Below are 23,435 nucleotides of genomic sequence, written 5' to 3' on the forward strand. Positions count from 1 at the left end.
CTGATAACCAGGTGGCGAATCGCATCTCTGCATGTCTGGCCGACATATCAGTATGGATGACGGATCACCACCTCAAGCTGAACCCTGGCAAGACGGAGCTGCTCTTCCTCCCGGGGAAGGACTGCCCGTTCCATGATCTCGCCATCACGGTTGACAACTCCGTTGTGTCCTCCTCCCAGAGTGCGAAGAGCCTTGGCGTGACCCTGGACAACACCCTGTCGTTCTCTGCCAACATCAAGGCGGTGACCCGATCCTGCAGGTTCATGCTCTACAACATTCGGAGAGTACGACCCTGCCTTACACAGGAAGCGGCACAGGTCCTAATCCAGGCACTTGTCCTCTCCCGTCTGGACCACTGCAACTCGCTGTTGGCTGGGCTCCCCGCTTGTGCCATCAAACCCCTGCAACTTATCCAGAACACTGCAGCCCGCCTGGTTTTCAACTTTATTAAGTTCTCTCATGTCACCCCGCTCCTCCGCACACTCCACTGGCTTGCAGTCGAAGTTTGTATCCACTACAAGACCATGGTGCTTACCTATGGAACAGCAAGAGAAACTGCCCCTCCCTACCTTCAGGCTATGCTCAAACCCTACACCCCAACCCGAGCACTCCGTTCTGCCACCTCAGGTCTCTTGGCCCTCCCGCTCAGCCCAGTCCAAGCAATTCCTTGTCCTGGCACCCCAATGGTGGAATCAGCTTCCCCCTGAAGCTAGGACAGCAGTCCCTGCCCTTCTTCCGAAAACATCTGAAACCATACCTCTTCAAACAGTATTTTAAATAATCCACCCCCCCCCCACACACACAAAATACCTGAACCAGAACTTGCAGTTGACTCTACTGATAGCTATTTTATTGAGGAACATTTTACTTATATGCCTGTGATATGTGGTTGTCCCACCTCACTATTTTAAGATCAATGCACTAACTGTAAATCGCTCTGGATAAGAGCGTTTTCTAAATGACTAAAATGTAAATGTAATCCAAACGAAATCTATACAGTACGCTAGAGAAGTAGGCAAACTGTTTCATTACATCATACTTTATAATGACTGCCACCAGAGAGACATTGAACAATTATTCACGCTCTTCTGTAAAATTTGAAATATTTGAAATCAAGAATGTCACATGGTATGGATTGGACTAGGCTACAAAGCGAGTGTATTTCTTCCAGAATTTAAAACCGCCTTTTTATTTTACATAATGGTCAGTAGCAAGCGTCTCATCAAGACCTAGTCACTCTGAATGGTTTCAAAGGGAGATCGTTGGTCACTGAATAATTTTCATAAAGCACAAAATTGTATTTCAGTATTATTTCCAAACAGTATTTCTTATTTATAATAATATATATGAAAAATAAAAACTATTGTGGTCTTATAGGGACTGTATTATTTTAAATATATATAGCTGTTTATTGTCCTCCCCTGTAAAAAATGGGTCAGTCGACTCCCTGCCGCGAGGTGTTTTTGTACCCTCTGCTACAGAACAGATTTGTGTCGCGCGGGCCTTCAATCGATAGCTTTGCAACAATCTTTCCAAAAGATGCTAGCTCACGGAATTAAAACAATAAAACGAAGAACAATAACTCAAGAAACTCTTGCCTCTATCCAAACTCGGATAGACTAACATTCAAGTAACTTCCTCATAGTTTGAAAGGTGTAGCCTATTTCTTTCAGAACTATCGCTCTCGAACATTTTACAAGAGCAAGCTCGCGCCAGTCTGATGAATTCGCCAAACCAGGACGAAGATGATGTGCCCGTTAAAGACCCGGTAAAATACGGAGAGTTAGTCATATTGGGGTGAGTAACGGTAGGCTAGACGGATAACTTGTAGTTAATATCACCGGATCGAAACTGAGCTAATAGTCGTAGTAGTGCACTTAGGCTACTAGTCTACTATATTAGCCTACTACGAAAAAATGGAAGGGATGACGTGTGAGGCAGTTGAGTTCGGTTGGTTTTGTTCTACACAGAAATGTTTTATCCTTTACTGCTGTACAGAAAATGTAAATTTACTGTTATTTTGTAACATATTTACCCCACAACATTGTGAGGGAATTATTGTGAAGGTGCAGGAGATCGAGCGCTAAATAAGGACACGTTACAGTAACTTTGTAACACTTTATGACTGATTTGATACACTGGTGGTTACATAGACAAAGTATTGTTACTTTGTAACTAATCTCGTTCACAGACACTTCCACCCAAAGGCGCTAAGCCCAATAGCCTGGGGACGAGGTTACTTTGTAACAGCGCCTGCAGATAATTGTTATAATAAGTAGCTTGCTACATTGTATCATCATAAGCACACACTGAAATGAGTAACGTTAAGGAGGATGCAGCCTTTTTTCTTCAGTGGAGGTCTGAGTGGGTGTAAAATCAGCACTCGATTGCTCAGGCTGAAAATCTCTATGATGTCATACTATTCTGGAACTGTGATGATCGCAGAAAGTGGGGCATTGGATGAAACCAAACCAACCGATAAAACACAGCCTAACATATGCCACCACCATTGATGTGTATGTGTGTGTGTGTGTATATATATATATATATATATAGCCCACTTTCGTGTTTCACATAGGGGAATTAAATCAACAGACACACATCTGCCTATTGGAGCATTCACAAATGGCGCCTGTAGGCTAAAAACATATTTCCCCACACACACCAGACAGGATATGCATAAGAGCGAGACAGACATTCAGCGTTTCCACCTCTGCCCAGTGTATAGTCCAAATGATCAGTGGGTTAACTACTCTCCCATGCGCTCTCTTACGCCCACACTTACGTCCTGCTTCCTGTATTCACGCCTGCGACCCCATGACGCCCCTCTCTTCCCCTCTGCAGCCCTCCTGGACTAGACCACTGCCCAATCCCAAATCAACCCCTGACCCTGGCACAGATCTGAAAGGATTGGATAGGTATAAACAGTATGATTGAATACAGCTCACTCTCTGCGGGATGGCAGAAAGCGGATGTTTCCATTTTTCAGGGATACGTTATTTTCAACCTAACTTCCGTCTCCTTTGAAAAATGAGTCTGGGGACTCCGCTTGGGCGTCTTTTTACGCCTGCTACGTTAGGTTAATATATCTAGCCTACCTCTTGTCTTCTGATAGGCCAGGGTGGAATTTTTTGTGTATTGCATGTACCTCTCCAATGCTCTCAGACCTACAAAAGTAACGCGACATAAGGGTAGGGGTTAGGGGTTGATACACAAGCACATTATGCTTCTCCCCACCGGAGACCAAGATTCAATCCTTGCATCCTCCCTTCTCACACTACACTGTCTCCCCCTCTCATTTCAGTACTGTCTCAATAAAGTGCAAAAAATATGTAAGGAGATGGGAGTTCCACTCATTTGAAAATAAACTGACTGACTACTAGCCCTAGTAATTGTAAATAGGTGTTAGTGGTATGGTCAAATCTCCACCTAGCCCCTGTGGCAATGCTATCCATACATATGCTGTTGACCATTATGGGCACTTGAATAATGATTAACTGCATGTAGCTAAAGGACAGACAATGACAGAGAAAAAACAGCCATGGCTGACACTACAAGGCACTCAGTCCTCTGCAGAAATGCTATCGGAATATCCCTCTCTCCTTTGTGGTGAGAATAGGCCTGTAATGACACTGTAATGATTTAGGGAGAGGGAAAGGGCATAACTAGTCAGTTGCACAATTGAATGCATTCAACCCGAAGTGTGTCTTCTGCATTTAACCCAACCCCTCTGAATCAGAGCGGTGCGGGGGCCTGCCTTAATCGACATCCACGTCATCGCCGCCCAGGGAGCAGTTGTTGTTGGGGTTTAACCGCCTTGTTCAAGGGCAGAACGGCATATTTTTCCACCTTGCTGGCTGGGGGATTCGATCCAGCGACCGTTTGGTTACTGACCCAATGCTCTTACAATATTCTTCACCCACCCCAGACCCAATGATGTTCTATGAAATGCTGAATGTTCTCTCTCTTGGATAACTAGCTGCAGTATAATCTTGAGAGAACCCTCTCCTCGTCGCTATCAGACATCAAGTGTACATTTTCACTAGCCTAGGTGCGGCCGTTTCTCTCTCAGGCTGATACAGAGAGACTCATCCATGCTTTTATTACATCCAGGCTTGACTACTGTAATGCTCTCCTGTCTGGTCTACCCAAGAAAGCCATTGGTCAACTGCAAAACACTGCAACTGCAAAACAGATCACACATTACACCAGTTTTAAGCAGTGTTGTAGTACTCGAGACCAGTCGGTCTTGAGACAACATATTGAGTGTGTCGGATACATTTGTACTCATCATTTCTTCCCAAGACCAGCGGAGTAAAAAACGAATTATCAGCTTCCATTCAGTTAGCGCATAAAACCAATTCGCCTGGCCAAATATATGCACTCCTTTCTTGAAACATTAATACAGTATCTTAACATCCTTAATATCTATTATAGACATGTTTGCGCAGTGGCGAACCTATAGGCCTTCAGTGTGTGACAGGTTCTTGATTCTGAAAGCACAGCAGCCGTAATACTAACGCACTTTTTGTAAAACACAAAGGCCACATTTGACATTTTAGTCATTTAGCAGACACTCTTATCCAGAGCGACTTAGTTAGTGAGTGCATACATTTTTTCATACTGGCCCCCCCGTGGGAATCGAACCCACAACCCTGGCGTTGCAAGCGCCATGCTCTACCAACTGAGCTACACAGGGCCAGTGGTGTAGTGGAGCGTATACCCACTTTTGTTTGTGGGCATTGCGTATACTCACTTCTTACTCCCTACTGATGCATAACAAAGTAGTGTAGTGGAGGTATACGACTTATCAAGTATGTAGTACAATAGAGAAATCATGCACAATGTAGCCTACACAATCGCAACGCACGTGAAATATATTCACATGCGCGCCACACACAGCCTAGTTTCAGGAGAATATCATCTGCAGGCAGCAAGAGTGTGCAGCTCTCAACTGGTTTAGCTCACAGAAGAACGACATCGGTAGCTGGTAGGGTAGGAGAGACGTTTCAATTGATGATATCTACCAGTAAATGCTAAGGCAACAATGGGTATGCAAACCAGGTATTGAAATAGTTTAGTCCGAAGTGTTGGTTAGTAGGCTATTTGTGATGCGCAATTGTCATCATCCGCTGTTTGCGTCAGGGGCGTAGACATGGATGGGCCTGGGTGGACAGAGGCCCACCCACTGGGGACCCAGGCCCTGACAGGCACACCCAATCAGATTGATGTGGTTTAAGCATTGTTGTGGACTTAGACCATCAAACGTTTGTATTTTTTTGTATTTCAAAAAAGTTTGATTTTGAGAGTAGAAATCTGAAAAATCTATAGGAAACTCATAAAAAAAGCATAGGAAAATATAGGATTTTTCGCACAGGGTGCCTTTCCTTCGCTGGGTGGGCCGTTTTAGAACTTTTTGGTAAAATCTGAGTATACCCACTTCTCCAGGCACCACTACACCACTGCATAGGGCCGATGGGAAAAACAGCCGTCACACACAGCATGATGTTAAAGGATAAGCAGTCCATAAACTCGGACATAATAAGCCACTAGGTGTCAATCATAAGAATACAAAAACACAGCCATTAAGCATTTCCCAATCGAAATGTGCAACTATTACTTCCCATTGCAAAAAACATTTCACGTTTGGCACACAAAGTAACCGGTGACCTAAAGTTTTTAAAGTGGAAGTGACAGTGTTTTAACTACTTTGCAGATATGAAACAGGACAATCATAATATCAGTAAAAAATATAAAATTCCCAGTTAATGCTACAAAAGCAATTTTCTAAGACGTTTTAAAAATAGGTTCTATTTGACTCAACGTTCCATGATGTACACTAAGGCATTGTTGGCAGAATAGATGGATGCAGTTCAATGCATGATTAATATAATTCACCAATACATTCTTGGTAGTCCAAAAAATATTGCTATCAGGTTGTAAATCACAGCTGGGCTGGTACATTGTTCGCTGCCTCCATTCGGGTTGCATTAACTACTTAATATTATGGACAAAAACGGACAAATGTAACTAAGGCTGGGAATGTCAATACAATCAAACTAGCAAGGGCATTTATCACAAGTCAGTCATAACGTGGCTAATAGGCTAGCGTATCTATTTATGTAGCAAGCTAAAAACACGGAGCCTAACGTTAGCTAGCTAGCTGCTAGGAGGATGTCATGCCATTGGAGGAGTGGGTTAGTGACTGACTTTTTCCCCTCATTGTTTTTGGGTAGCTATACACAGCTAGAGATGCAGTGGTCATTTGGTTAGCTAGCAAGAACTTGAACGACTGCTATCCAGTTAACATATCTTTTGTATTTGCAAATTCACTCAGGCTATCAACTCCGATTCAGAGCACTCTCGTTTGAGTGTGCCAGAGCGCAGAACAACTGATGAATTTACGAACGAGCAAAACCCACTGAATATGACCGGTGTCAGTAAACGTAGACAAAAAAAAGTAATAGTTAGTCAAGAACGCTCTAGATAACATGTAAACAGCCTAACCAGCTCTGCTACAGCGAGTAAAATGATCAGAGTAAGGTGTTCTCTCATTTGTGTCTGGAAGTAGCTAGCTAGCCAACTTTAGCTAGTTAGCTTGGGTGCTTGGTTGGGACAAGCATGCATTGGCAGGCAAGCTGCACAACCTTTTATAAAGTTCCCAAATGTAAGAGGACTCCCGTGGTGTTTACATATTTGCAGAAATCCATTCAGGTGTATTTTGTGGCTTTTGGCGAATGCGTTCTAATGATCTAAAGTCGCACTGTTGCAACTGCCTGTAAACACTGTCCAGTTCAAAGTGAATGATGGCAGGCCCGTGTGGCAAATGGCTTGTTTGTATAAAGGCCTACTGTAGCACTGATTGGCTATAGTCTGTGTAGACTCCGGTCCTGGACAAGACAGATGGTTTTATTTACTGCAGTGTCTATTAATTGTCCAAACGCACGGCCGCTTTCCCACTATATATTGCTATCGAATTTTCAGAAATGCCTTAGTATACTTAATTCCCAAACGTTCTAAGAATTTATGAAAATGTGAAAATGACCATATCTAAGTGATTGCTTGTCAGAAATTGTTTTAAAAAGTGTCATATTCTTCCTAGGGGTGTATATGAACAGGTTTTAATAAGATGTCATGTTGCTAAAATGCAGTCAGTTCCACTTTAAATGCAACAATGTTTCACAAACAAGTTATTTTCGAAGCGATGACTAACAACAGCAAGTGCGCTGCCATAAAAAACACAGTTCTACTCACCAGGTGATGATCATTTGAAAGGTAACTTCTTGTTGAAAGTTATTCTTGAAAAGCGAGAAGCTAACAAATTAGCAACAACATCATCTTTGATAACACCTGCTGCAGCCGCTGCAAACTAGCCAACAACAAAAGCTAGCTAGCTAGACCGTGGAAAAACTACTGCTCGCTATTGCGCAGTGACCTGTTGGCCTTCAAGAAGGCAGAAGTTTCCATAGGTTTTTGTTAAAACGGTTCCACCCATTAAGTCAAAATCTGATTGGTTGATTCCACTGTCACTCCAAAATAATAATATAATAATAATAATATGCCATTTAGCAGACGCTTTTATCCAAAGCGACTTACAGTCATGTGTGCATACATTTTTACGTATGGGTGGTCCCGGGGATCGAACCCACTACCCTGGCGTTACAAGCACCATGCTCTACCAATTGATCTACAGAGGACCACAAAATGTTGCCCTAATACAGTTGAATGGCAGATGCCTTTATCTAGCTTCTGATGGCCTAGCCAATGGCTGATTTAGCAAGCTAGATTTATCTCCCCAGAGACTAGCAAAAATCCTGATTGGATCTTTTTTCTCTTCAGTGTTAATCTTTTATTTTCCAACAAAAACTAATAAGATTAAATCAGAACATCATTGAAAATAATATAATTATCATTATTATATTATTATAATCATTAAAAAATTGTTTCCCACTATGTTTTGGTTAGTAATAATTTTTAGAGTGGCTCTATTTTCCCTCAGCATGCATTTTTGCACTATTTTTAATGTCTAAAGATGTATTTTATTTTATTTTTTTACCTTTATTTAACTAGGCAAGTCAGTTAAGAACAAATTCTTATTTACAATGACCACCTACACCGGCAAAACCCGGACGACGCTGCGCCGCCCTATGGGACTCCCAATCACGGCCGGTTGTGATACAGCTTGGAATCGAACCAGGGGGTCTGTAGTGACGCCTCAAGCCCTGAGATGCAGTGCCTTAGACCGCTGCGCCACTCGGGAGCCCGAGAATCTATATGTTGTTCTGAAATATGAACACAGAAATACTTTTTCGTTTTTCAGTTTGTGTCATTATTTTGTTTTTATCTTATGTTTGTTGTGTAGTAAATATTTCAGCTTTTATTTTCATTGTTTTTTATTAGTTTTTTTCCCAGTAAAGCACATTGCGTTGCATTCCATGTCTGAAATGTGCTGTATAAATAAAGCTTGATTTTATTATATCCTGCTGCGATGGCATGATTTGCCAGGTCCACCTTAAAGATAACATATTCTGCAGTCTCTGCCTGTCTATCGCAGGGCATGTGACGTGACGTGATGTGATGTGATGTCTGTTCTGCAGTGAGTCCCTGTCTGTCTGCTATCTCTCATTCATTACCTTAGTTACACTGGGCTCTGTGTGTCAAGTCCAGCTCTGCTGCTCACTCCTGCCTTCTCTCGCTCGTTCTCTCTCACACTTAATGGTTTGGGTCTCACTGACGTCCCTTTTGGATGGTTAAGCATTGCACCTGTACTACCATTACTGTACCTCAATTCCACCTCGCAAAGTTAGCGTTTTCTTCTCATTTAACTTCTCAAAGTATTGCCATACAAGACTTTGCTGCTGTCGCTGGCCTTTCTCTGCCATTTTTCCAATTGTTAACGACGATGACGTAGTGGTGGAGAGTCAACTCCAAAATAATTAATTCCTCGACTCCCGGTCTCGACACCCATTTCTGAGTGTCAAGATTCTGCTAGGAATCGACTCCTCTAAGATTCAGTATTTTTTGGAATGGAGGAGACTGATTAGTTGCCGTACTTCCGAGAACACAAACACTTTTATCTTTCATAGCGAGCTAGCGAGGGACGGAGAGAGAGGGGCACAGTATAGTGCATTAGGCCTATCTATCGACAATCGGAAGCTGCATCTCGCAATGGAATGCTGTATCTCACAATTTCTTGGCTTGCAATGTATCACAATTTCAGTAAAGCAGGGCCTATCATCAATGAATAGGATATTGAGATGAGCGAGATGCAACACTTCTCTCTCACACAGTTACAGTATCTGCTCATGTGCACGGGTTCGTTTCACGCTGTTCACAGAGTGGGAGCCAGGGAACCAAAACAGTGAAGAAGTTGAGCCTCGCGCTTCAACCCTCTTAGTTGTTGCGTAAATTGACCCACTATGCTGTTTACTTTATGCATCTACATACAAATAAAAGACACAAAAACATTTTATTTTCTCGGTTAAAGACTTTTCTTAACGTTAAGGATCCCAATTTCATTTCAACGTTTTAACGTTCACACTCCTATCTCTCACACAGTTTATATATCTTCCTCCATCCCTCCCCTCCCTCCTTCCCAGTGCTGTTTGCTGAATCTCAGTGGCTCCTCTGCTCTCCACTAAAATAAGCCCCGTGTCAGGGGGCAGAGGGAGTTAATATTTCATACTGCATGTACTCTGTGCTGTGCTGCCGAGTGCACATGCGTGAAGCAGTCGGACCAGAACTGGCCAGGTGAAACGTATCACATCGCATCTCGACCCTCTCATCTCTTTCTGTATCCCTCTCTTCATGACCTTTGCCCTGCTCTCCTTCTGCCCCCTCTCTCTCTCCCACATGTCCACCCCCTTTCTCTCTGCCCTGTCTCCCTGTATTTCTTTGCCCTCTTCCTGCCCTGGTCTATTTCTCCTCTTTCAGCCCTCTCTCCCCGCCCTCCTCCCCCTCTCCCTTGCCTGTTCAGCTCTGTCCTAATGTGACACAGGGTCATTGTACAGGTAGCAGTGTTCCATTCAGCTCTCCTCTCCTCAGATCTCATGACAGGGCCTGTGTCTATTCCACCCTATTCTAACACTGGGAAAGGGAAAGATCTTGGCTTGTCTGGTTTAGAACTGTTGAATGATCCTGATCGTCCAGAAAGAGTATCTACAGCTTAGGGAGGAAGAGAGAGAGGGAGAGTTGATTTGATTTGGAAGCAGAGTTGATGACCCCTCACGAAGGGCTTTGTGCCCACTGGGCATCATCCGAATAGACTTTAATGGGTACCATGCTGCTGATTAGCTAAAACCAGCATGCGGCCCTCTCCGTGAACTCCTAGCATGACAGCGCAGCTCCACTCCGTTGCCAAGGAAGCTAGAGACGAGACACAAAATAGTTAAGGTTTGAACAATCAGCAGAGATGACAGCACCGTTCCACTTAGGCTAACGCTTACTCATCCACTCTTTCTCTCTTTCCATCTCTCTCTCATTCTCTTGCTTGCAAACAAGCATGCACACACACACACTGAATACAGTTTAATTGGTGTTTCAGTGTAAAGAGGGTTCAACCAGTAAGTGCACAATTCTAAGTGGATTGTCAGTGAATTGGGCTCAAGTGGTACTTATCAATGTATGGGCGGGCAGTTGTACAATACATTAGTCTGTGAGGAATGAGTGGTGGGTGTGATAGGCCAGCGTTACAAAAGGGAAGTTTCATTCTGTGGCAAAGTATGCCTACAGGCAACCAACCAGCAAAACAGAAGGGCCAAATGGTCAGTATTGATTTGTGATATCAACTGTCTTAAACGATCACATGAGGTGAATAGGCTACATGGGGTATTCCCTTTCGTTAATAATGGAGCCTCTCTGTGTGTTTGTTTTTGTGTTCTCTGTAGGTGCAATGGTTCTCTGCCCAGTGGAGACAGGGGGAGGAGGAAGAGCCGCTTCGCTCTGTACCGGAGGACCAAGGCCAACGGAGTCAAACCCAGCACTGTTCACATCCTCAACACACCACAGGACAGCAAGGTGTGTGTGATGTTATCATAGTCTTCCTATGGTGGGAAATGCTGTCCTCATGGTAACCTACAGTAAGAGTGGACAGAGTAAAATGATTATTGGTGTGTGTCTGTGTGATTGCAGGCAGTCCACAGCAGAGGGCAGCACAGCATCTCCTTCACTCTGTCCCGCAACCAGACGGTGGTGGTGGAGTACTGCCACGACAACGACACTGACATGTTCCAGGTAAACACCACAACAAGGGTTTTATTTCGGCTAAATACCAGAATGATGCTAGCTTATCTAGAGAACACTGAGGTCTTTGTCTTCCAAAACCAGGAAGAACAGAAAGAGGATAGTTATTGTACACCCAGGTGTTGCTACCACTTCCCCTTTTTGAAAGACAAAGACTTGGTTATTATTTATTGCTTCTGCTGTGTGTATACAACGTCCTCCAGAGTTTGTGTATTGAATGCTTAATTTTGACTCGCATGCTGGAAATACTCTGAACCACCAATGGGCTTGGCACGTGTGTTTGTGAGACACTGAAATAAACAATGAATGAATCAGCAAATCCCACACCAAAACCCTACTGTACTGTAAGAACCACACTATCAGACTCTCACGACAGCAGGGGAACGTGATGAAGATTCAATCAGTTCTGAATATATGTCTGGTGGTGGCCAGCTGAGAACAGGGACCCAGATACATTCAAAGCATGGAGAGTGTTGTAGAACTAGAAAGAAATGTACGTGTATTAGGGGTGGGCGGTATACCGGTATGAATGTGAATACCAGTATGACGTTGTGCCATGATATGGATTTTGCCGTATCATGCATATCATGATAAATTAATGTATGAAATAAGGCGTTTTTGTTTCGTTCAACATTTCTGTCGAGTGATACAGCCTAGTGGGCTAGTTCGAATTGTTTATTTTACTAGAAACATAGCCTTTTTTAGCAAATAAAAAAACTAGAAGCATGGACATAACACGCGATCTGCCTGCCAATCAAAGTCAACAAACAAGCATGCACAACTGCAGAGTAAGTGAACATTTAGTGATGTAAACTCCTTTCGTTAGCAAAAGTGTCCGAAAATCAAGCTTTGAGGATGACTGAAGACAAGGAAAATAACGCTATTGAGGTTGATTTGCAGGACGATGAAGAATGTGATTTGGAACTGAAAACAAGAGCAAGAAGTGGAATGAGATAACGAGTGCAATTACGGATCACATAGCAAAAGACATGGAACCAATTCAAACTGTGGAGAAAGACTGTTTCAGAAAGATGATTCGAACTCTAGACCCAAGATACGATATCCCGAGCCGTAAATACTTCAGCAAAACATGTCTGCCAGAACTCTACACAGAATGTCGGGACAGAGTTGCCAACGAAATCCGTAACGCTGCATTCTTCTCTACCACTACCGACTTATGGTCAAGCCGGACCACAGAGCCATACATTAGCCTCACGATTCATTACATTGACGACAACTGGAAGCTGCAAAGCAAATGCCTTCAGACCTCTTATTTCCCAGACGACCACACCAGAGAAATAATTGCAGCTGGGCTGAGGGAGGCACTTTCATCCTGGGGCTTGAAAGAGTTGCGTTAAGTATGTATGACTACCGACAGCGGATCGAACATGGTCAAAGCATTGGAGCTGAACAAATAGACAAGACTAGGGTGTTTCGGACACAGGCTACACATTGTTATTGGTAAGTTTCAACGTCCAAAACACACAGAGCTAGGTAGAAAAATAATGTCACTTAAAAACAACATAAAATGCAGAATAACTATTGTATTCCTTATCTCCTCTGTTTAAAGTTAGAGCTGACTACACTGCCTGATCCTTATACGTTAAGCCGGATATATACAGCTATGCAAATCTAGAATATTTGTCATTTGTAAATGTGTGCATGTCCAAACATTACATGGATTACATTGCTTTTATTTATAAGTGATACATTAGCCTATGGTTTCAATATATGAATGTATCCTCTCTCTTTCAATAATAAATAGCCTACTCAATAAATTATCCCGTTTTCTAAAGCAACATAGCTCTCTTAATCACAACAGTTGTATGTAAATCTATAGATGGATTACATTTGTAATCATGTCCAGTGTCAATGCTGTAAATTGTTGTAATTACAGCAGATGCTATGTTATTTCTATTGAATAATTGTGATTCATATGTAATTATTTTTCACCTTTTTATTTTGCAGAGAGGAGTGTCCAAAACGAACCTCGGGTTTCCCGGGCCACAGGAGTGTGCAAGAAAGTGGTCAGCACATTTTCCTATAGTTGGAAGAAGCAGAAGGTCCTGACAAGTGCACAGGATAAACTGAGCCTACCCCTCCACAAGCTCATCACGGAATCCCCGACAAGGTGGGGATCTCGACTGCAGATGATGGAAACAGTCCTGGAGCAGGAAAAGGCAATCACACAAGTCTTGGCAGCAGAAAAAAAAACACAGCACCTTGCACCCTCCTGGCAAGACATTGAGGTCTTTGAATCTATCACGCCAGCACTTAAGCCCCTCCAGGATTTCACAGATGCCCTGTCAGGACACACTCACATATATGTCTCTCCTATCTGAAGCCGGTCCTCCATTTGTTCAAGACGGAGGTTCTGAAATCAAATGAGGGCGAAGCCAAACTGACCGGAGAGATTAAGATGAGGGTTCTCAATTCCCTGAATGACAAATACACCGATCCTGAAACAGATGAGCTGCTCACCATGGCTACCTTTCTGGACCCAAGGTTCAAGACCACCTACATGACCACTGAGAAGCTGGTGGAGGTGAAGGTGAGAGCTGCCTCCGAGACAGAAGCCCTCCTGGTAGGGAACACAGCCGTGGGAGACTTATTTTTTGAAGAGGACCAGAGTGAGAGAGAGAAAGAAGCTGCCACTGCTCCACAATCAGCAAAGAAGTCCAAGAAGAGCTTCTTTAAGAAAACCAGTAGTGCACCTGCCTTAAGAACCCAGAGACAGGTCATCGAGCAAGAGCTGGACAGCTACACTCTGATGATGGCAGCAGACAGTGAGGCTGATCCTTTGGAATGGTGGCGAGTTCACGCATCCAACTTCCCACAATTGAGTTGTCTGACAAATAAATACTTATGCATCCCTGCCACAAGTTCGCCCTCTGAGAGAGCATTTAGCACTGGGGGCAATGTGGTCACATGCCACAGGGCAACTTTGAAGCCAGAAACTGTCAATAGGCTGGTGTTCCTGGCACGTAACTTGTGAAGAGGGAGGCAGTGAATTGTTACATGCTGAACTGAGAAACATACAGACTGTCTGGTTAATGCTTGAAGTTAATTTGAAAAGGTTTACAACTTGAATTCATAATGACTGGTGTTATGCTGAAAAAAGACTGCACTTATATTTGGCAGGAAAAAGTTTACATCCTGAGTACTCTAAATATTTGTTTATAAAATGTTACTGCATATTTATTTAACTCATATACCTTTGTTTATGTTTCATGTTTGCACAGGTTTACCACAGACGTAAAACAAATAATAATAAAAAAATGCCCCCTTTCTGTTTCTATAAGGTTTTTTAATATTTAGTCATTTATTAACTTTGAAGGGCTCATAAAATGTTCAATTTTTTTTTTACAGTATATCGTGATATTATATCGTTATCGTCCGGACAGTGGAAAATATCGTGATATGAATTTTTGTTCATATTGCCCACCCCTAACGTATATCTTAAGTGTTTTATCACAGGTGTTTAATTTAATTTGAGTAACTGCACAGCTTGAAAATAAATGGTGCCGGATGTTATTGCTATTTTTGTGTGAAAGATAAAGTACTGATAAGTCATAAGCACAACAGGATCCTTCAAGTCCTGGCCTAATTAACAAGCTAAAGCAAACCTAAAATCATCAAAATCACTAAAACCATGACTTGACATAAAATATTACTTTTAGCTACTAGTGGAGCAAAGGGCCTTAAAATTGCTTTCCAATCGAACCCTGTTCTGAACACAATAAAGACCCAATGTAATGTTTCTCTCGTTTCCCTGCAGATTGGGCGCTCCACAGAAAGTCCCATAGACTTTGTTGTGACAGACACGTCAGGAGAGGGGAAGGAGGGCGAGGACCCCTCTGTGGCCCCCAGCACCATCTCCCGCTTCGCCTGCAGGGTGGTGTGTGAACGCAACCCCCCCTACACCGCACGCATCTACGCCGCTGGCTTCGACTCCTCCAAAAACATCTTCCTAGGGGTGAGTGTGGAGCACAGGCTCGGTAGAGCGACCAAATGGAGAGATGTCAATGGACGTCAGTTGAAAATGAGTTGGAGAAGAATCACACTTTGTTATGGCCATGTTCAATTGACACAAATGGGTGTGTTCCTATTGGACAGGTTACGGCAGTACCTACCTACATTTTCTCCCATTGGGTGCCTACTGAACGCAATAGATGCAAATAACCAAGCTTCTGTTCTCTCTCGGTTTTCTTCTTCCTTCTCTACTTCATCATCATCATCTCCTCCTCCAGGAGAAAGCCACTAAGTGGAAGAACCCGGACGGCCACATGGATGGTTTGACCACCAACGGGGTGCTGGTGATGCACCCTGAGGGCTTCCCTGAGGACAGCAGACAGGGTCTCTGGAGGGAGATCTCTGTCTGTGGGGACGTCTACGCCCTCCGAGAGACACGCTCTGGACCCAGCCGAGGAAAACTGGTCAGTACATAAGCTACAGGATGTACAAACAGAGCTCTGTCCCAAATGGTACCCTATTCCCTATATAGTGGTCTACTACAGTGGGGGGGAAAAAGTATTTAGTCAGCCACCAATTGTGCAAGTTCTCCCACTTAAAAAGATGAGAGAGGCCTGTAATTTTCATCATAGGTACACGTCAACTATGACAGACAAATTGAGGAAAAAAAATCCAGAAAATTACATTGTAGGATTTGTAATGAATTTATTTGCAAATTATGGTGGAAGATACGTATTTGGTCACCTACAAACAAGCAAGATTTCTGGCTCTCACAGACCTGTAACTTCTTCTTTAAGAGGCTCATCTGTCCTCCACTCGTTACCTGTATTAATGGCACCTGTTTGAACTTGTTATCAGTATAAAAGACACCTGTCCACAACCTCAAACAGTCACACTCCAAACTCCACTATGGCCAAGACCAAAGAGCTGTCAAAGGACACCAGAAACAAAATTGTAGACCTGCACCAGGCTGGGAAGACTGAATCTGCAATAGGTAAGCAGCTTGGTTTGAAGAAATAAACTGTGGGAGCAATTATTAGGAAATGGAAGACATACAAGACCACTGATAATCTCCCCTCGATCTGGGGCTCCACGCAAGATCTCACCCCGTGGGGTCAAAATGATCACAAGAACGGTGAGCAAAAATCCCAGAACCACACGGGGGGACCTAGTGAATGACCTGCAGAGAGCTGGGACCAAAGTAACAAAGCCTACCATCAGTAACACACTACGCCGCCAGGGACTCAAATCCTGCAGTGCCAGACGTGTCCCCCTGCTTAAGCCAGTACATGTCCAGGCCCGTCTGAAGTTTGCTAGAGTGCATTTGGATGATCCAGAAGAGGATTGGGAGAATGTCAAATGGTCAGATGAAACCAAAATATAACTTTTTGGTAAAAACTCAACTCGTCGTGTTTGGAGGACAAAGAATGCTGAGTTGCATCCAAAGAACACCATACCTACTGTGAAGCATGGGGGTGGAAACATCATGCTTTGGGGCTGTTTTTCTGCAAAGGGACCAGGATGACTGATCCGTGTAAAGGAAAGAATGAATGGGGCCATGTATCGTGAGATTTTGAGTGAAAACCTCCTTCCATCAGCAAGGGCATTGAAGATGAAACGTGGCTGGGTCTTTCAGCATGACAATGATCCCAAACACACCGCCCGGGCAACGAAGGAGTGGCTTCGTAAGAATAATTTCAAGGTCCTGGAGTGGCCTAGCCAGTCTCCAGATCTCAACCCCATAGAAAATCTTTGGAGGGAGTTGAAAGTCTGTGTTGCCCAGCGACAGCCCCAAAACATCACTGCTCTAGAGGAGATCTGCATGGAGGAATGGGCCAAAATACCAGCAACAGTGTGTGAAAACCTTGTGAAGACTTACAGAAAACGTTTGACCTGTGTCATTGCCAACAAAGGGTATATAACAAAGTATTGAGAAACTTTTGTTATTGACCAAATACTTATTTTCCACCATAATTTGCAAATAAATTCATTAAAAATCCTACAATGTGATTTTCTGGATTTTATTTCCTCATTTTGTCTGTCATAGTTGACGTGTACCTATGATGAAAATTACAGGCCTCTCTCGTCTTTTTAAGTGGGAGAACTTGCACAATTGGTGGCTGACTAAATACTTTTTTCCCCCACTGTATATATAGAGCCCTATGGGCCCTGGTCAAAAGTAGTGCACTACAGTGCATTCGGAAAGTATTCAGACCCCTTGACTTTTTCCACATTTTGTCACGTTACAGCCTTTTTCTAAAATGGATTAAATTGTATTTTTTCCTCATCAATCTACACACAATAACCCATAATGACAAAGCAAAAACGTATAAATAAAAAGTATTCAGACACTTTACTTAGAACTTTGTTGAAGCACCTTTGGCAGCGATTACAGCATTGAGTCTTCTTGGGAATGACGCTACAAGCTTGGCACACCTATATTTGGGGAGTTTCTCCCATTCTTCTCTGCAGATCCTCTCAAGCTCTGTCAGGTTGGATGGGGAGCGTCGCTGCACAGCTAATTTCAGGTCTCTCCAGAGATGTTCGATCAGGTTCAAGTCCAGGCAGATCCTGGGCCACTCAAGCACATTCAGAGACTTGTTCCAAAGCCACTCCTGCGCTGTCTTGGCTGTGTGCTTAGGGTCGTTCTCCTGTTGGAAGGTGAACCAGTCTGAGGTCCTGAGCGCTTTGGAGCAGGTTTTCATCAAGGATCTCTCTGTACTTTGCTCCGTTCATCTTTCCCTCGATCCTGACTAGTCTCCCAGTCCCTGCCGCTGAAAAACATCCCCACAGCATGATACTGCCACCACCATGCTTAACCATAGGGATGGTGCCAGGTATCCTCCAGACGTGACGCTTGGCATTCAAAACTCCAAGCGAACTGTCATGTGCCTTTTACTGGAGTGCTTCCGTCTGGCCACTCTATCATAAAGGCCTGATTGGTGGAGTGCTGCAGAGATGGTTGTCCTTCTGGAATGTTCTACCATCTCCTCAGAGGAACTCTGGAGCTCTGTCAGTGATCTTCTGGTTCTTGGTCACCTCCCTGACCAAGGCCCTCCTCTTCAGTTTGGCTGTGCGGCCAGCTCCAGGAAGAGTTGGTGGTTCCAAACTTCTTCCATTTAAGAGGCCACAGTGTTCTTGGGGACCTTCAATGCTGCAGACATTTTTTGGTACCCTTCCCCAGATCTGTGCCTCGACACAATCCTGTCTCTGAGCTCTACGGACAATTCCTTCGACCTCATGGCTTGGTTTTTGCTCTGACATGCACTGTCAACTGTGGGACCTTATATAGACAGGTGTGTGCCTTTCCAAATCATGTCCAATTCATTGAATTTACCACAGGTGGACTCCAATCAAGTTATAGAAACATCTCAAGGATGATCAATGGAAACCGGATGCACCTGAGCTCAATTTCAAGTCTCATAGCAAAGAGTCTGAATACTTACGTAAATAAGGTATTTCTATGTTTTATTTTTCATACATTTGCAAACATTTCTAAAAACCTGTTTTCGCTTTGTCGTTATGGGGTATTGAGTGTAGATTGATGAGGACATTTTTTTATTTAATCAATTTTAGAACAAGGCTGTAATGTAAACAAAATGTGGAAAAAGTCAAGGGGTCTGAATACTTTCCCCCGAATGCACTCTATATAGGGAATAGACACCTGTATCTATGAACGTGTCATTTTCTCTGCTTCTTATATGTTCTAGTGTGTAGTAGTCTGATGTCCTCCCTGTGTGTGTGTGTCTCCGGACTGCAGGCGGAGGGAGAGAGCAGTGCCCTGCGTGATGGTTCTCTGGTGGACCTGTGTGGAGCCACTCTGCTGTGGCGTACTGGAGAGGGCCTGCTCCGCGCTCCCACCCTCCGCCACCTGGAGGCGCTGCGACAGGAGCTCAACGCTGCCCGGCCACAGTGTCCTGTAGGCCTCAGTACCCTGGCATTCCCCAGCTTGCCACGCAGCCACAGGTTAGTAACATACACAATGGTGTAGTGGAGGGTAAATGGAGTGTACACACCTTTTTTTGTTTGCGTTGGGTTTTACCCACCTTTTGTGGAAAAATGCATTAAAAGTATAGGGAGTGTTTTTATTTATTTTTTAGGGGGTAGATCAGCTTTTAATATTGCAGCTAGATTGTGGCTTCAATCAATGTAATTGCCTGCATCATTTCCAATCCCCCATATATTTTTATTGTAAATATACAGTACCAGTCAAAAGTTTGGACACACCTACTCATTACAGGGTTTTTCTTAATTTTTTTACTATTTTCTACATTGTAGAATAATAGTGAAGACATCAAAACTATGAAATAACATACAGAATCATGTAGTAACCAAAAAAGTGTTAAACAAATATATATTTTATATTTGAGATTCTTCAAAGTAGCCACCCTTTGCCTTGATGACAGCTTTCCACACTCTTGGCATTCTCTCAACCAGCTTCATGAGGTAGTCACCTGGAATGCATTTCAATTAACAGGTGTGCCTTGTTAATTTGTGGTATTTCTTTCCTTCTTAATGCGTTTGAGCCAATCAGTTGTGTTGTGACAAGGTAGGGATGGTATACAGAAGATAGCCCTATTTGGTAAAAGACCAAGTCCATATTATGGCAAGAACAGCTCAAATAAGCAAAGAGAAATGACAGTCCATCATTACTTTAAGACATGAAGGTCAGTCAATCCGGAGAATTTCAAGAACTTTGAAAGTTTCTTCAAGTGCAGTCGCAAAAACCATAAAACGCTATGGAAAGGAAGACCCAGAGTTCATTAGAGTTACCAGGCTCAGAAATTGCAGCCCAAATAAATGCTTCACATAGTTCAAGTAACAGACACATCTCAACATCAACTGTTAAGAGGAGACTGCGTGAATCAGGCCTTCATGGTCGAATTGCTGCAAAGAAACCACTACTAATGGACCCCAATAAGAAGAAGAGACCTGCTTTGGCCAAGAAATTCGAGCAATGGACATTAGACTGGTGGAAATCTGTCCTTTGGTCTGATGAGTCCAAATGTGAGATTTTTGGTTCCAACCGCGTCTTTGTGAGACGCAGAGTAGGTGAACGGATAATCTCCATATGTGCGGATCACACCGTTAAGCATGGAGGAGGAGGTGTGATGGTGTGGGATTGCTTTGCTGGTGACACTGTCTGTGATTTATTTAGAATTCAAGACACACTTAACCAGCATGGCTACCACAGCATTCTGCAGCGATACTCCATCCCATCTGGTTTGCGCTTAGTGGGACTATCATTTGTTTTTCAACAGGACAATGACCCAACACACCTCCAGGCTGTGTAAGGGCTATTTGACCAAGAAGGAGAGTGATGGAGTGCTGCATCAGATGACCTGGCCTACACAATCACCCGACCACAGAGTGAAGGAAAAGAAGCCAACAAGTGCTCAGCATATGTGGGAACTCCTTCAAGACTGTTGGAAAAGCATTCCAGGTGAAGCTGGTTGAGAGAATGCCAAGAGTGTGCAAAGTTGTCATCAAGGCCAAAGGGTGGCTACTTTGAAGAATCTCAAATAAAAAATATATTTTGATTTATTTAACACTTTTTTGGTTACTACATGATTGCATATGTGTTATTTCATAGTTTTGATGTCTTCACTATTATTCTACAATGTAGAAAATAGTAAAAATAAAGAAAAACCCTTGAATGAGTAGGTGTGTCCAAACTTCTGACTGGTACTGTGTGTGTGTGTGTGTGTGTGTGTGTGTGTGTGTGTGTGTGTGTGTGTGTGTGTGTGTGTGTGTGTGTGTGTGTGTGTGTGTGTGTGTGTGTGTGTGTGTGTGTGTGTGTGTATATATAATATTCTTATTATTTTAAAATATATTTTCCTTTCTTATTTTCCCCTAACCCTACCACCCCTCCCCTAATTGGAGTAAACTAATGGACAACAACACTTAGGCTTCTACTTCAAGCTTATCCATACTATATTCGGAAAATATTCAGATATTCAGACCCCTTTACTTTTTCCACATTTTGTTACGTTACAGCCTTATTCTAAAATGGATTTAATTAATACAAATCCTCATCAATCTACATACAATATCCCATAATGACAGTGAAAAAAGGTTTTTAGAAATGTACAGACACAGTATATTTTACAATAGTTATCTTTTGTTTGTTTTTAGTCCCATCCTTCAGTTCTGCTCAAACCCTCCCATCTATCTCTGATCACCATCCAGTTTTGATTTCTATTTACCATATATTTTTCAATTGTGCTCTGATGTTTCACAAAAGTTCTGAACTTTTCTATTCTCATAGCTTCTACATATTGTAAATGAAAGATGAAATGTTTTGCTAAGAGTATTATTATGTTATTGATCGATTGACTATGACTTTTCAAATCACCCAGCAGTGCTAGCTCCAGGTAAATTTGCCAATTCTTCAGCCATTCCTGAACCTGCGAACAAAAACAAGCTACATATGGACAGAACCAAAACAAATGATCTAATGATCCTGTTTCTTCGCAGCAAAATCTGCAGAGCCGGGATAGTTGTATCCCCCATACAGTGAGGGAAAATAATATTTGACCCCCTGCTGAGTTTGCCCACTGACAAAGAAATGATCAGTCTATAATTTTAATGGTAGGTTTATTTGAACAGTGAGAGACAGAATAACAACAAAAAAATCCAGAAAAACTCATGTCAAAAATGTTATAAATTGATTTGCATTTTAATGAGGGAAATAAGTATTTGACCCCCTCTCAATCAGAAAGATTTCTGGCTCCCAGGTGTCTTTTATACAGGTAACGAGCTGAGATTAGGAGCACACTCTTAAAGGGAGTGCTCCTAATCTCAGCTTGTTACCTGTATAAAAGACACCTGTCCACAGAAGCAATCAATCAATCAGATTCCAAACTCTCCACCATGGCCAAGACCAAAGAGCTCTCCAAGGATGTCAGGGACAAGATTGTAGACCTACACAAGGCTGGAATGGGCTACAAGACCATCGCCAAGCAGCTTGGTGAGAAGGTGACAACAGTTGGTGCCAATCTCGACAAAATAACTGTCAATCTCCCTCGGCCTGGGGCACCATGCAAGATCTCACCTCGTGGAGTTGCAATGATCATGAGAACGGTGAGGAATCAGCCCAGAACTACACGGGAGGATCTTGTCAATGATCTCAAGGCAGCTGGGACCATAGTCACCAAGAAAACAATTGGTAACACACTACGCCGTGAAGGACTGAAATCCTGCAGCGCCCGCAAGGTCCCCCTGCTCAAGAAAGCACATATACAGGGCTGTCTGAAGTTTGCCAATGAACATCTGAATGATTCTGAGGAGAACTGGGTGAAAGTGTTGTGGTCAGATGAGACCAAAATTGAGCTCTTTGGCATCAACTGAACTCGCCGTGTTTGGAGGAGGAGGAATGCTGCCTATGACCCCAAGAACACCATCCCCACCGTCAAACATGGAGGTGGAAACATTTATGCTTTGGGGGTGTTTTTCTGCTAAGGGGACAGGACAACTTCACCGCTTCAAAGGGACGATGGACGGGGCCATGTACCGTCAAATCTTGGGTGAGAACCTTCTTCCCTCAGCCAGGGCATTGAAAATGGGTCGTGGATGGGTATTCGAGCATGACAATTACCCAAAACACACGGCCAAGGCAACAAAGGAGTGGCTCAAGAAGAAGCACATTAAGGTCCTGGAGTGGCCTAGCCAGTCTCCAGACCTTAATCCCATAGAAAATATGTGGAGGGAGCTGAAGGTTCGAGTTGCCAAACGTCAGCCTCAAAACCTTAATGACTTGGAGAAAATCTGCAAAGAGGAGTGGAACAAAATCCCTCCTGAGATGTGTGCAAACCTGGTGGCCAACTACAAGAAACGTCTGACCTCTGTGATTGCCAACAAGGGTTTTGCCACCAAGTACTAAGTCATGTTTTGCAGAGGGGTCAAATACTTATTTCCCTCATTAAAATGCAAATCAATTTATAAAATTTTTGATGTGAGTTTTTCTGGATTTTGTTGTTGTTATTCTGTCTCTCAGTGTTCAAATAAACCTACCATTAAAATTATAGACTGATCATTTCTTTGTCAGTGGGCAAACGTACAAAATCAGCAGGGGGTCAAATACTTTTTTCCCTCACTGTATATATATATATAACACTCGATTGGTTGCAAAAATTTAGTGTAATAATTTACATTTAAAACTCTTAGGTTTTGTGTATCAGTTCATAAACCATGTGCCATGGAATCGGTACATCGAAAGTCTC

At 43.1% G+C, this 23,435-nt stretch overlaps 1 protein-coding gene across 1 annotated transcript in view; it reads left to right on the top strand.

Moving 5' to 3' along the window:
* Positions 1-1,488: 1,488 nt before the first annotated feature.
* Positions 1,489-23,435, top strand: part of LOC121548660 (E3 ubiquitin-protein ligase pellino homolog 2-like) — a 32,922-nt gene continuing 10,975 nt past the window's right edge. Inside the window, exons 1-6 of the mRNA XM_045210140.1 lie at positions 1,489-1,797; positions 10,887-11,016; positions 11,131-11,232; positions 15,020-15,217; positions 15,492-15,677; positions 18,974-19,179. Coding sequence (XP_045066075.1) covers positions 1,721-1,797; positions 10,887-11,016; positions 11,131-11,232; positions 15,020-15,217; positions 15,492-15,677; positions 18,974-19,179 — 899 coding nt within the window. The 5' untranslated portion in view covers positions 1,489-1,720. The remainder of the gene's footprint in view (positions 1,798-10,886; positions 11,017-11,130; positions 11,233-15,019; positions 15,218-15,491; positions 15,678-18,973; positions 19,180-23,435) is intronic.

This window comes from Coregonus clupeaformis, chromosome 33, assembly GCF_020615455.1.
Source record: "Coregonus clupeaformis isolate EN_2021a chromosome 33, ASM2061545v1, whole genome shotgun sequence".
NCBI classification, from domain to species: Eukaryota; Metazoa; Chordata; class Actinopteri; order Salmoniformes; family Salmonidae; genus Coregonus; species Coregonus clupeaformis.